The 13055-nt window shown below is 37.3% G+C and overlaps 1 protein-coding gene and 2 pseudogenes across 1 annotated transcript; 2 read left to right on the top strand and 1 right to left on the bottom strand.

Moving 5' to 3' along the window:
* Nucleotides 1–365: 365 nt before the first annotated feature.
* LOC106345528 lies at nucleotides 366–2889 on the bottom strand (annotated as a pseudogene).
* A 211-nt stretch (nucleotides 2890–3100) lies between these two features.
* Nucleotides 3101–8444, top strand: LOC106345529 (annotated as a pseudogene).
* A 1453-nt stretch (nucleotides 8445–9897) lies between these two features.
* Nucleotides 9898–12442, top strand: LOC106452556 (putative glucose-6-phosphate 1-epimerase). The gene is made up of 8 exons (XM_013894706.3): nucleotides 9898–10111; nucleotides 10469–10543; nucleotides 10810–10866; nucleotides 10957–11117; nucleotides 11199–11442; nucleotides 11520–11619; nucleotides 11701–11972; nucleotides 12141–12442. The coding sequence occupies exons 1-7, from the start codon at nucleotides 9947–9949 to the stop codon at nucleotides 11910–11912; spliced, it is 1014 nt and encodes a 337-aa protein (XP_013750160.2). The 5' UTR covers nucleotides 9898–9946; the 3' UTR covers nucleotides 11913–11972; nucleotides 12141–12442.
* Nucleotides 12443–13055: the final 613 nt, after the last annotated feature.

The raw sequence follows: 13055 nt of genomic DNA, 5'->3' as shown, positions 1-13055 counted from the left end.
CCGTAAATTTATAGTTTGTTTGAGAATTACGTCTGTTTAGTTGTATTCAAGAGAATATAAATTCGATACAATATATAGTTTAAAAAATGAGAAACTTATTACCATAGTTTTTTTTTTAATTTTTGTTACAAAAATAAATTTCAATGAACAAAATGATAAAAAAAAGTTGTATTAAAAAATAAAAATATATTTATACCCTAAGATTAACTAATCTAGAATTAAGATTTAGAGTTAAATGGTAAAGTTTTGAATATAGTGTTTTAAATTAAAAAATAAATAATAAATAAATATTAAAATTTTCAAAATAAAAAAAAAAACTATTTTGATCATTTTTTTATTAATGATTATTTTTGTGTGACAAAAACTAAAAAAAAAGAGCTATCTTGACTTCAAAAAATTAACAAGATTTTCCAGGATTTATTTTTAATTTTTTACAGTTTGGATTTGAAACAATGAAAATGCAGAAGCAAAATAGAAGAAAGAAAAAAAAAAAGAGAGGGTCAGAGCTTAATAGCAGAGTGAATGGCGACAACACCACCAACAAGGTTCTCGTACTCCACCTTCTCAAATCCTGCCTCTCCTATCATTGACGCAAATCTCTCCTGCATTCATTTTCATTAAATCTACCAGCCAACTACAAACGTGTTTTAATCTTAAAAACGTCTTATAGACAGCAAACATTAACCATATTTCCAAGAAAGATAAATGAAAAGTTAAAAAATTATGAACCTGAGGAGGAAACCGACGAACACTCTCAACCAAGTACTGGTAAGATTCTCGGTCACCGGCAATTAGTTCCCCTAAGTTTGGAATAACCTGGAACGAATACAAATCGTATCTGCAACACATGAACAAAAACAAGACTTCCACAACATGCCTTCATCACCAAAACTCACAGATCTTTGAAGACCGGAATGTCTACATGGCTAAGCTCAAGGCACAAGAACTCTCCCTCCTCGTTTTAGCACCCTGACACAGTGTGAAAAGTGTTAATAAGATTATACATAAACACCGAGACAGGATACTACCACATTCCCTGATTCCCACACTCTAAAATCAAGTTGATGTGAACATTTGTACCTATAAGCCTGTGCGAGAGCCTTTTCGATGTGTGTGACATTCCTTATTCCAAATGCAATAGTGTACCCATCCATTGAATTGTCATCGAAACTCAAAGCCTCTGCATCTCCTTCGACCCATAAGAGTGACTTGTTATCTCTCAGACCTATTCAAGACAGTAAAAGGAAGCCTGAGCTCACATATACAAAGTAAAATGAAAAAGGAATAATGTGATGCTCTCAAACAAACATCTGAAGGTTTCACCTCTCTCAGCAGCTCGTTGTTTCCCAACGTTTAACATGTTTGGATTAATGTCACACACGTAGATCTGAGTTTCTTCAAGTGAAGCCTTATGCAATGGTCTTCTGTTGACACTGTTTAGAGCATCAAAGATCCTAAAGGCAACATCACCTGCATATTAAAAACTAATATCTTAAACAATATATATATGACACGAGAATAGAACATTTTCAACTATGGTATCCACTAACCCGTTCCACCGGCCACATCAAGATGCTTCATCCCAGCAAATGGACTCAGCTTCCCAACGAGTCTGGGACCAACAAAAGTCTCAAAATTTAAACAAGAGCAAATCATAAAACACTTGTAATGTAAAAGTATCACCACAGACAGAGTCCAAACCTTTCCTTCCATAGCCTGTGCAAGCCACCGCTCATGACATCATTCATAATATCATAACTGGAAGCAACATTGGTGAAAACGTTACCAACCAATTTGCTTTTCTCTTCTTCCTTTACTTGTTGAAACCCTGAAAACTAAAAAAAACATTGAAGGTTAAACTCGCATTGTAAATAAAAAATGTGAATAGAAATGCATTCCGTTTAGAATGAAACACATGAAGAGAGGAATGATGAGTTTTATGAGAGTGATTACCAAAACTTGTGGCATGAGAGTGAAGCGAAGCAAGAGAGGAAGGGTAACTCAAAACTCTGCTCGCAAGACTCCTGCTGCTGCTTAATAATAATCCAAGTGCCATAGCTTCTATATAAATTAAGGTCGTATAGTTCAAATTGTGTACCTGCAACCAAGTCCAACAAATTAAACTGGTGAGAGACCACTTCACCTATCAAATCTTAAAACAGAGATGGAAAATTAGTTCTGAAGCTGAACCGAGAACATAGATGCTTTCACCGACGCACCGGGAAGAAGACGGGACGTTAATCTAGACTCGAGAACTAACGACGAATCAAGAGCAATGGAAACCTAATTTAAGAAATATCTCCAAGTTACGTCGAATCGGTGCCGGTGCCGGTGCCGGTACCGGAGCAAAGTTTGACGGAGAGAGAAGGGAGAGTTTTCTCTGGAATCTCAACGGAATACAGATTGGGCTATTTGTATTCAATATGGGCCTATTAAGATTTGGTCACGGCCCATATGAGTTTAGTTACTGAATCGATAATTAATATGACTCAATGGGATTGATGAGACGCGGCGAAGGAATAATAACGTTTGTTACCGTTTACGCCGCCGCGTAAATTCGCCGTTCCTCAACGGTCATGGCGGAAATTGATAGGCGATTTTCCAGAATTGTATGGATCCGCGATGGGGGAAGAAAAAGAGGAAGACGAAATCGAAGGGAGATGAGAGGATAGAGAGAGAGAGCAAGAGAAAAACTGACCTGCCGCAAGTTATGGCGCTGCAAAAAACATTGTCAGAGCATCTCTAACCCCGTTCTGCAAAATAGAGCGAAAAATAGAGTGATGAACAAAAAAAAAAATGAATACTATTGATTTTTTTTATTGTTCATCACTCTATTTTATGGTAAGTTATGGAGTAGGTTGGAGATGCTTTCAGTGCATTCACATTTTTATCTAATTTTGTTTTTCCATCATAAGTTAACCATTCTTTTAATTTAGCTTATGGAGAGAGACTATTAATTATTTTTCTCCAAAACTTTAAAGTCTCTTTTGCCAGTCAAGGTAATTAATGTTGAAGCTTAATCAACATTAATTAAAAGATTACCAAATGTCATTTTGTACTATTTGCCAAAGTCTCTCTCTCTCTCTCTCCATTGTTTATTATGTGTACAAAACCTGAAATAGCGGCAAATCTCTCACCACAAAGTTCGTCGTTTTATGATTTTCTCGGATCATCATCACATTTTCGTTTCCTCCCTTTTTGCCATATTTTTCTTCTTTCTTTCTTCTTTCTTTTAGAACGACTCTTGACAAAAATCTGTAAAAAAAGGTATTATCTTTGTTCTTTGTGATAACGACAACACACAACAAACTCATCTATAATCCTACCATGATGCACATCACCCTTCAATTCATGCATGCAGTTTATTATCGTCCACCACCTCGTTTTTTTTTTTGGGGGGGGGGGGGGGGGGGGTTTAATGCATGTGGGTTCTATCTCCTCTCGAACCCAATCATTTTGAACGAATCTGTTATTAGTCTACTTGGTCGTAAAGAATTATCTTAGGGATTTGGCTTCGTCTTGTTGTTGCTCGCTGCCCAATATCCTCTGTTATTGCAGGTCTTTAATTGTTGGTGCCTCATTAATAATGCTTGTTTCAGTGATTCTAACGCCTACATAGTGTACACGATTCTTTTCTTTTCTTTTTGCTTGTTGCACGCATTGAGACGTCGACCTCTTTGTTTCCTTCCGAGTCTGAGATAAAGTGTCAATTCATACTCGTTATTTACCCTTTGCAGGTTTAAGGTTTGTTTAAAAAACAGAATGACGTTTTCGATGAGAGATTTAGATGAGGCTCTCCAAGGATGTGGCCAAAAATCGTAACCTTCTCTCACTCTTTATTTTACTCCTTGCGGTATTGCTTTTTGATCATTTGCATATTTTATATCTCTTGGTGGTTGCATATATAATTTACAGCGGGATTGAAATATGGCGCATCGAGAACTTCAAACCTGTCACTGTTCCTAAAGAGTCTCGTGGTAAATTTTTCACCGGGGATTCCTATATTGTCTTAAAGGTCGGTTGTCTTTCGTAGTTTACATCACTCCTTGCTGATCAATACTTCTTGATAGTGTCTAAAACCTTCTTATCTAACTATCTCATTCCAGACCGCAGCGTCAAGAAGCGGTTCCCTGCATCACGATATTCACTACTGGCTCGGGAAAGACTCCAGTCAGGTAACATTTTCCCTTTCTTTTTTTTTTTTCTTCATATTAGTCAGTGGATAAGAATAACGGTGGTGTGTTGGTTAAAACAGGATGAAGCTGGTGCTGTAGCTATTATGACAGTTGAGTTAGATTCAGCGTTAGGTGGGCGTGCTGTTCAGTACCGAGAAGTACAGGGCCACGAGACTGAGAAGTTCCTTTCTTACTTCAAACCTTGCATTATACCTCAGGAAGGTGGAGTTGCTTCAGGGTTCAACCACGTAAAGCCCGAGAAGCATCAGACGCGTCTGTATATCTGCAAAGGCAAACATGTCGTCCGTGTAAAAGAGGCAAGTCAGTTAACAGTGTCCTGAAACTTATCTTTAAACTCAGCTGGTCCTTTATGTTTCATCTTGGTTTGCATTCTTTTATTTTCTCATTTACAGGTTCCGTTTGCTCGATCAACTCTCAACCACGACGATGTTTTCATTCTTGACACAGAGTCTAAGATTTTTCAATTCAGTGGTTCCAACTCGAGTATTCAAGAAAGAGCAAAAGCTCTTGAGGTTGTTCAGTACATCAAAGACACTTACCATGATGGAAAGTGCGATATAGCAGCTGTGGGTAAGTGAAGTAAGCTGTCAAAAAACCATGGAGACTAAGGTTGTTGACTTTAATGTGCTTTGCTTACTTGTAGAGGATGGGAGGTTAATGGCTGATGCTGAAGCTGGAGAGTTTTGGGGTTTGTTTGGTGGGTTTGCTCCGCTTCCTAAGAAATCAGCACTCCGTGATCACCAAACCGCTGAATCTGATGGGCTCAAACTCTCCAGGTAGACCACCTTTCATCTCAACAGAAGTTGCCTTGTTATTGACCATTACTGGAACATATAATTACGTTCTGACGTGAGATGTGTTTGGTCTTTCAAGTGTTGAGAAGGGACAGACAAAACCCATAGAAGCTGAGTCCTTGCAGAAAGAGCTTCTAGACACTAACAAATGTTACATTCTCGATTGTGGTCTCGAATTGTTCGTTTGGAAGGGAAGACAAACTTCAATCGACCAAAGGAAGAGCGCAAGTAAAGCTGCAGAAGTAAATTTTCTTTTCATACACCAAACGAATAGTCTTTGGTTTGATGAGTTTTGCTAAACGTCACTCTTCATATTTTGTCAGGAGCTTTTCCGTTCGTCTGTACGTCCAAAATCAAACCTGGTCAGTGTGATGGAAGGGTTTGAAACAGTGATGTTCCGATCTAAGTTTGATTCATGGCCCGCTACAAGTGCCGTAGCTGAGCCCCAGCATGGCAGAGGCAAAGTGGCAGGTGTAGTAGACTAGTAGTAACACGACTCGCATTGATCAAATTGCTGAACTCTTAATATCTGTTTGCTTTTACCAGCTCTTTTGCAACGGCGGGGAGTTAACGTTCAAGGCCTGGTGAAGACTTCTTCTTCTTCTTCTAAAGACGAGCCTAAGCCATACATTGATGGCACAGGAAATCTCCAGGTAGTGACTATATCTTCGTTGATGCCTGCACTGATGTGTTCCAACACGTGAACATATCCAAAGCATAGTCTTTTGATTGTTAATTATGAAATTTTGCAGGTCTGGCGAATCAATCGCGAGGAGAAGATCCCTCTCGAAGCAGCAGAGCAATCAAAGTTCTATAGCGGAGATTGTTATATATTCCAGTACTCATATCCCGGAGAAGACAGAGAGGAAAGTCTAGTGGGTACTTGGTTAGGAAAGCAAAGCGTTGAGGTAAACTTCATCAAATATATACGGAGCTTCTTGCTCTCTATGTGTTCTCACTGATGATGATATATATATAGGAAGAGAGAGCATCTGCTATTTCCATGGCAAGCAAGATGGTTGAATCCATGAAGTTTATGCCAGCTCAGGTACTTCTTCTCGTTATTTTCTGTTACAGATTCTAAGGCCAATATACATTTAGGATATGCATTTGTTAGTCTTCATCCTTGCAGGCTCGCATTTACGAGGGAAAATAACCGATTCAATTTTTCGTGATCATGCAAAGCTTCATCACATTTAAGGTAATATCTCAGTTTTTTTTCAAGTTTTCTTTTGTTAAGAAATGATCTTTTATCACAATCTCTATAAAAATTGTTTATCTTTGTCCAGGGTGGTCTAAGTGATACTTTCAAAAAGTACATAGCAGAGAACGAAGTCCCTGAGACTACTTATGATGCAGAAGGCATTGCACTCTTTAGGGTTCAAGGTTCTGGACCCGAGAACATGCAAGCCATACAGATAGAAGCGGTACGTATACTGAAAAACCATAATGAAGCAGCTTTTTGTGCATCAGTTTAGTACAGGTAATTCAATTTTTGAACTGGTTTCAACAGGTTTCCACAGGGTTAAATTCTTCTTACTGTTATATATTACATGGTGATTCTACGGTCTTCACTTGGCGTGGCAATCTAACTTCCTCGGATGATCAAGAACTCATGGAGAGAATGTTGGATCTGATCAAGGTTAGATTGAGCTTTCTTTAAGCATTTGGGAGCTTACCTCCTCAGATCTCTCATATGGTTCATTTGAATTACAGCCAAATGAAAACACCAAGGCACAAAAAGAAGGTTCAGAGTCTGAACAGTTTTGGAAATTATTAGGAGGGAAATCAGAATATCCGAGCCAAAAGATCAAAAAGGATGGAGAGAGTGATCCTCATCTCTTCTCTTGCACATTCTCAAACGGTAAACCATATGGAAACATCTGTTCCCAGGACTTTCACTTTTCACTTCACTCCTATTTCTAAATCCAAGCACTGATATAGACTGTGATTGCACTTTCTGGTGGGTTTTGTTCCCCGGTGATATTCTTGTGGATGTTGCTACTTTTACCAGAAAGTCTTAAGGTACCATATGTTCTCCATTTTTATAAGCCTGGTTTATATCATGACCCCACATCTGGTGTACTTACCAAGGCTCTCCCTTCTTTCTTTTTATCCCCATATAGGTTACGGAGATCTTCAACTTCACTCAAGATGATTTGATGACTGAAGATATCTTCATTCTTGATTGCCACACTGAGATCTTTGTCTGGGCCGGTCAACAAGCTGACCCTAAGAAGAAACCAAAAAGTTTAGCCATTGGAGAGGTACTTAAGATCCATTCAACTATATTAAAGTAGCAAAACTACAAAACTGTTCTTATCTATCCTCTTCCTCAACAGAAATTCCTTAAGCATGATTTCCTTCTAGAGAATCTAGCAAGTGAAACACCAATATACATTGTAACTGAAGGAAACGAACCTCCATTTTTTACTCGGTTCTTCACCTGGGACTCTTCTAAATCCGCAGTAAGTGACCTCTCTCTCTCTCTCTCTATACTTGCTCAAAATTGACACTCTGGAATCTAACTGGTGTAAAGCGATAAACTGCTTCTTTCAGATGCATGGAAACTCTTTCCAGAAAAAACTAGCAATCCTGACAAACAAAGGAAAGCCGCTTGTAGATGTAAAAGCTTTTACCTCATTTGGTTACATTTCTTTTTGTGCAAAATCAATCTCTGGACTTCTGTCTTAGATTTTTTGTGTCGTTTTATGCTCAGAAACCTAAAAGGAGAGTACCCGCGTACAGCAGCAGATCCAGCGTTCCAGACAAACCGCAGCCGCGGTCAAGAAGTATGACTTCTACTCCAGACAGAGCCCGTGTGAGGGGACGTTCTCCAGCTTTCAACGCACTTGCTGCAAACTTTGAGAACATAGGAACAAGAAACCAATCAACTCCACCACCTATGGTTAGCCCTTTGGTTCGGAAGCTTTACCCTAAATCTCTTGCACCAGACCTCACCCCCAGATCCGCAGCTTTTGCTGCCCGCACAGCCCTTTTTGAGAAATCTAGGCCTACTCCTCAAGAAACACCAAGTAGCCTCGGTCCAGCTGAAGCTACAAACGAAGCGGAGGCACCTAAGACGACAGAGGACGAATCGATGAGCAGCATTCGTGAAGATTCAAAAGAAGAAGAAGAAGAAGAAGCGGAAGAAGAAGGAAGCAGCCTCCCTACTTTCCCATACGAACGGCTCAAAACTGACTCAGAGGATCCTCCTCCATCAGATATCGACCTCAGGAGACGAGAGGTCAGATTCTTCAAAACACATATCATAAGAGTCGTTTATTGAGTTTTGTGTTTAATGAAGAGAGCTTCTATTTCCAGGCATACATGAGTTCAGCAGAGTTCAAGGAGAAACTTGAGATGACAAAGAGTGAGTTCTATAAACTGCCCAAGTGGAAACAAAACAAGCTTAAAATGGCTGTTCATTTATTCTGAAACAATCTTCCCTCAAGAAACTCAGTCTTCATCCCAAGTTCCCAACCCTAAAACCTGTAAGTTGGTCCCTTTGTTTCAGTGCAATCTTACTCTTATTAATAGACTAGTAGATCCGGTTTAATCGTTAAACACAGGCTCTTGATCAAGTTTTGAAAGATCAAGAAATCCGGTTTAGTGTAGTGTGTCTTCCCTTATTAATCTTATACTTCCCCTCTTCTTTTGCAGTTGAAGAAACACTCACAGGGCATCATGAATTGATCTCTCATCTTGTAAGCTGCTTACAAATAATTAAATACATAATTTTAAAAATCCTTGCATTCTATAATTTGTTTTTACAAATTACATGATTCTAAATTTCTAACATTATACTTAAGATCTTGTTTGTGTGTCGGTTTGTTTTTATCATTTCTCACTGATCTGTGTGCCTGTGGCCGTGGGGTACCTTAACTTTTCTCTGTTGCTAAGAAACAATGTAAATTTAGTTTCAAAAAAAGAAACAATTAAATTAAATCTTATACTTATTCAGGTTGTGGGCTGGGCCCTATACCATATTTGATGAAACAATTACCACAGATCTCCATTTTCATAGGTCTCGCATTGGTTTGGTTTTATTGTTTTATTAATTTAAACTAAGTTTAATGAGTTAAACAACATAACTATCTAGTGGTAGGCATGGAACTTTTATCCGAAATCTGAATCCGATCCGATCCGAAAACGCGGAGAAGACGAATCTGGATCCGGATAATAAAATGTTAGATCCGTCAAAGCCGGATCCGGATCCGGATATCTTGATTTTTTAGTCCGTATATTCGGATCCGTAAGTTTTATTAATAATTATTTCAAAAATAGTAATATCTATATATAAAAACTAATTTTATTTAATATATTTTCATTTTTATAATAGTATATGTAAATTTTATGTAAATTTGTAATATTATACATAGAAATAATTAAAAACATTATTTATTTATTATTTTCAAATTATTATATATATATTATTATTATTATTTTATTTATTTTAAGGATCCAAATCCGGATCCGGATATCCGCCGGATATTACAATTTTTAGAAGGATATCTGACACTCTCAAGAACCCCGGATCCGGATAAAGATAATAAAATTATGGATCCGCCGGATAAGGATCCGGATCCGGATACTTTAAAATTGTCTGGATATCCGATCCGTCTCAGGCCTATTCAGTGGCATAGTAAACTAAAAAAAGAACTATAAAAGTAAAAATCTAATTCAAAAGATATAGACTACAATTTTTGTTTTTTGAGAGAATTTGTGTTTTATTAATTTTTTATGAGTTTGTTTTTATTTTTTTGTGATGTAATATATTGATTTTCATATATTTTTTTCTTTCCAAGCCCCCGAAATATTAGGTTAGGAACAGCCCTGGTCGTCAGTAATCTTCATTAATCCTAAACTTTTTTAATCACTTGATGCTATAAATAAAACGAAAGTAAAAAAAAAAACTTGAGTAAGTCATTTTTTAAAAATTAAAAAGAAATCAAAATGAAAATACGAAGCGAAAGCGGAGTAGAAACGAGGATCGTCGTGTTATTGTTAGTTTCAGTACTATCCATGGCGACGGAGCGTTGTCCTTCTTTCGAGATCGCCAAAGGCATCAATGGCCTCGATAAAATCGTCCTCCGCGAGTGTCGCAGCCGCTCCGCCGAGGTATCACTCTGTTTGTAATTGCTCCTTGCACCTTGCCGAGATTGATCTCATACTTTTAGATCTTTTATTTTGTTTTGTTTGTTTGAGATCGCTGCTTTAATGTGATTCAAACTGTATGCGTTGTTTATTGAAGAAGTAGATCTGCAAAAAATAGTGTGTAAATGTTTACTGTAATCTATGATCTACTGAAGATTCACGATTGATTATCTTACGAATGTGATTTGATTTTTTGAGTGATTAATCATCAAATGAAGTGTGCGTTTCTCTGCAAATATACTGATTTTTCTATCTCAATTTTGTTCTGTGTCATTGCGATTCTTTTTTAGTTTGATTGATTTTGTGAGGAATGCATTGCAGGTATACTTGTATGGTGGTCATGTGACTTCGTGGAAGAATGAGAACGGAGAAGAGTTACTTTACCTCAGTAGCAAGGTACTGCACCATCTTCCTCCTTATTTAAGATTTGAGTTTCATGTAAAAAAGGTTGATATCAGATGCTGAACATTTATCATTATTAGATGTTTCTCTGGTTGGTTGTCTCTTTAGTGCAAAATAGTATTTTATCTTATTAATCAATCTTTTGAGTAATTGTCTCAAACTTTCACTTCATGTTTTAGTTTAATTTCCTAAAGAAGCATGTGAAAGAATTAGAGTATTTTTTTTTATTTTAATTTTCTCATGTCAGAGTATTGGTACAGGCTATATTCAAGCCTCCAAAACCCATCCGTGGAGGGATTCCACTGTGCTTCCCTCAAGTATGTGTGTTTATACTTCTTCCTATTCTTTGTTCCTCACGTATGTATGTGAAAACTTTTCAAAGTATATGCTTACGAGATTACGTGCAGTTCAGTAACTATGGTCCAGTCGAATCTCACGGATTCGCTAGAAACAGGATCTGGGAACTTGACGCTAACCCACCTCCCCTGCCTTCAAATTCTTCTTCTGATGCTTTTGTTGACCTGATCCTAAGGCCAACGGAAGACGATCTCAAGATGTGGCCTAACAAGTAACAGTCTGAACATTATGCACGTATTAACCTAGAAGAGCATTTTTCTAACTTTCATTTGGGTGTGTATCCATATATCAGTTTTGAGTTCCGGATGAGGGTAGCTTTGGGATCCGAAGGAGAACTGACGCTGACATCTCGTGTCAGGAACACCAACTCTGATGGAAAGCCTTTTTCATTCACGTTTGCTTATCACACCTATTTCTCTGTCTCCGACATCAGCGAAGTACGGGTTGAAGGACTGGAGACGCTGGATTATCTTGACAAATTAAGGAACAGAGAGCGTTTCACCGAGCAAGGCGATGCTATTACTTTCGAATCTGAAGTAAGTATCCGATTCCTGAGATATCTCTATTTCTCTTAGTATCATCATAACTTGTTGCCTTTTGTTCAAAAACATAGATTGACAGGATTTACCTAAGCACTCCTACAAAGATTGCTATCTTGGACCACGACAAAAAAAGGACTTTCGTTGTACGCAAGGAAGGGCTTGCCGATGCTGGTAAAAAAAAAAAAACTAAAACCCTGTTTTTTATCTTATCAGAATCCTAAGTTTTGATACTATGGATCATTTGGTAATCAGTGGTGTGGAATCCATGGGATAAGAAGTCAAAGAAGAAGATATCAGACATGGGAGATGAAGACTATAAGCATATGCTGTGTGTTGAAGCTGCAGCTATAGAAAGACCGATCTCATTGAAACCGGGTGAAGAATGGAAAGGAAGACTCGAGCTCTCTGCGGTTCCTTCTAGTTACTCCAGTGGACAGCTTGACCCCAAGAAAGTCCTCCAATGAATCTTTCACACGTCCCAAAAAACATCCTTTCTTTCTCTTAGTTCTCTTAGTTAACTGCAGGTAACTTCAATTTACTCTTCTTTGCCATTTAGATTCTTTGCGAACACTTTCGTTTATTTTTGGTGAACATGATACGTTATTAGTTTTTCCTCTTATTTCAAAAATTAACGTCATTTTTTTCAAGAGAAACGTTTACATTTTTAATAAAATTGCATTTGGTTTGTGCAGTACTGTAAAGAAATCAGTCAAGGAAGGCGTGAAGATGGTCATCGGATTATACTATATAAAGAAACTGAGATCGAATATAGAAAAAAAAAAAAGATATTGCTTTTTAGCTCTTTTTTGTAATCACAGACGATCACGATTTGCGGATCAAGACAAGAGACTTGCACTCGTTAAAATGTCGCGTAGTTAATTATGAGGTTGATTGTTTGTGGTTTTTGCTTTAGTTTGTGGTTTTTGCTTTAGTTTTTGGTTTTTGCTTTTGTAGAAACCATTTTTCATCCAATCAAGTTTTTGGTTTTTGCTTTTGTAGAAATCATTTTTCATCTAAAAACCAAAAGTTAAAATCTAAAAACCAAAAACTAAAACTAAAAACTACTGAAACAATCATCAATTATATTTCATGAGATATTCGATCAATCAGTGCTTGTGTCCATTGTCCCGGTCAGTGCTGAAGTCAGGAATCAACTATTGTGTGATTGCTTCATATACGTTGATAGATATTCTTAAATTTTCTTGTAATGAGTTTCGGATTATATGTTGATCTGTATAGTTTCTTGGATTTGCATTTTTTTTAATTATCACCATGACAATTATTAAAAACCTTAGTATCATTTTCTCTTATTTGATCACTGGTGGTGTTGTCGTGAGCTCTCACATCACTCCTATTGTGCGGGTACTTTTACATTTTCACATCAAACGTATCAAACTTTACCTTACCTTGTGAACGTTGGGATCTGTTTGTGTATTTCGATTCTTGATTGGTTCCTAGAGATAATATAATATAGATAGACCAACCAGTGCTTGTATCTAGCCTTTGTTCGGTCAGATCCAAAGGTATTTAAAAAAGATAGTATATGTACATATAATTGATAATCAACTTGAGAAGAACAAGTACACTTTAAAAGGACAATTATAGAC

Source organism: Brassica napus, chromosome C2 (genome assembly GCF_020379485.1).
Source record: "Brassica napus cultivar Da-Ae chromosome C2, Da-Ae, whole genome shotgun sequence".
NCBI lineage: Eukaryota > Viridiplantae > Streptophyta > Magnoliopsida > Brassicales > Brassicaceae > Brassica > Brassica napus.
This window is presented reverse-complemented; position numbering and strand designations above follow the sequence as displayed.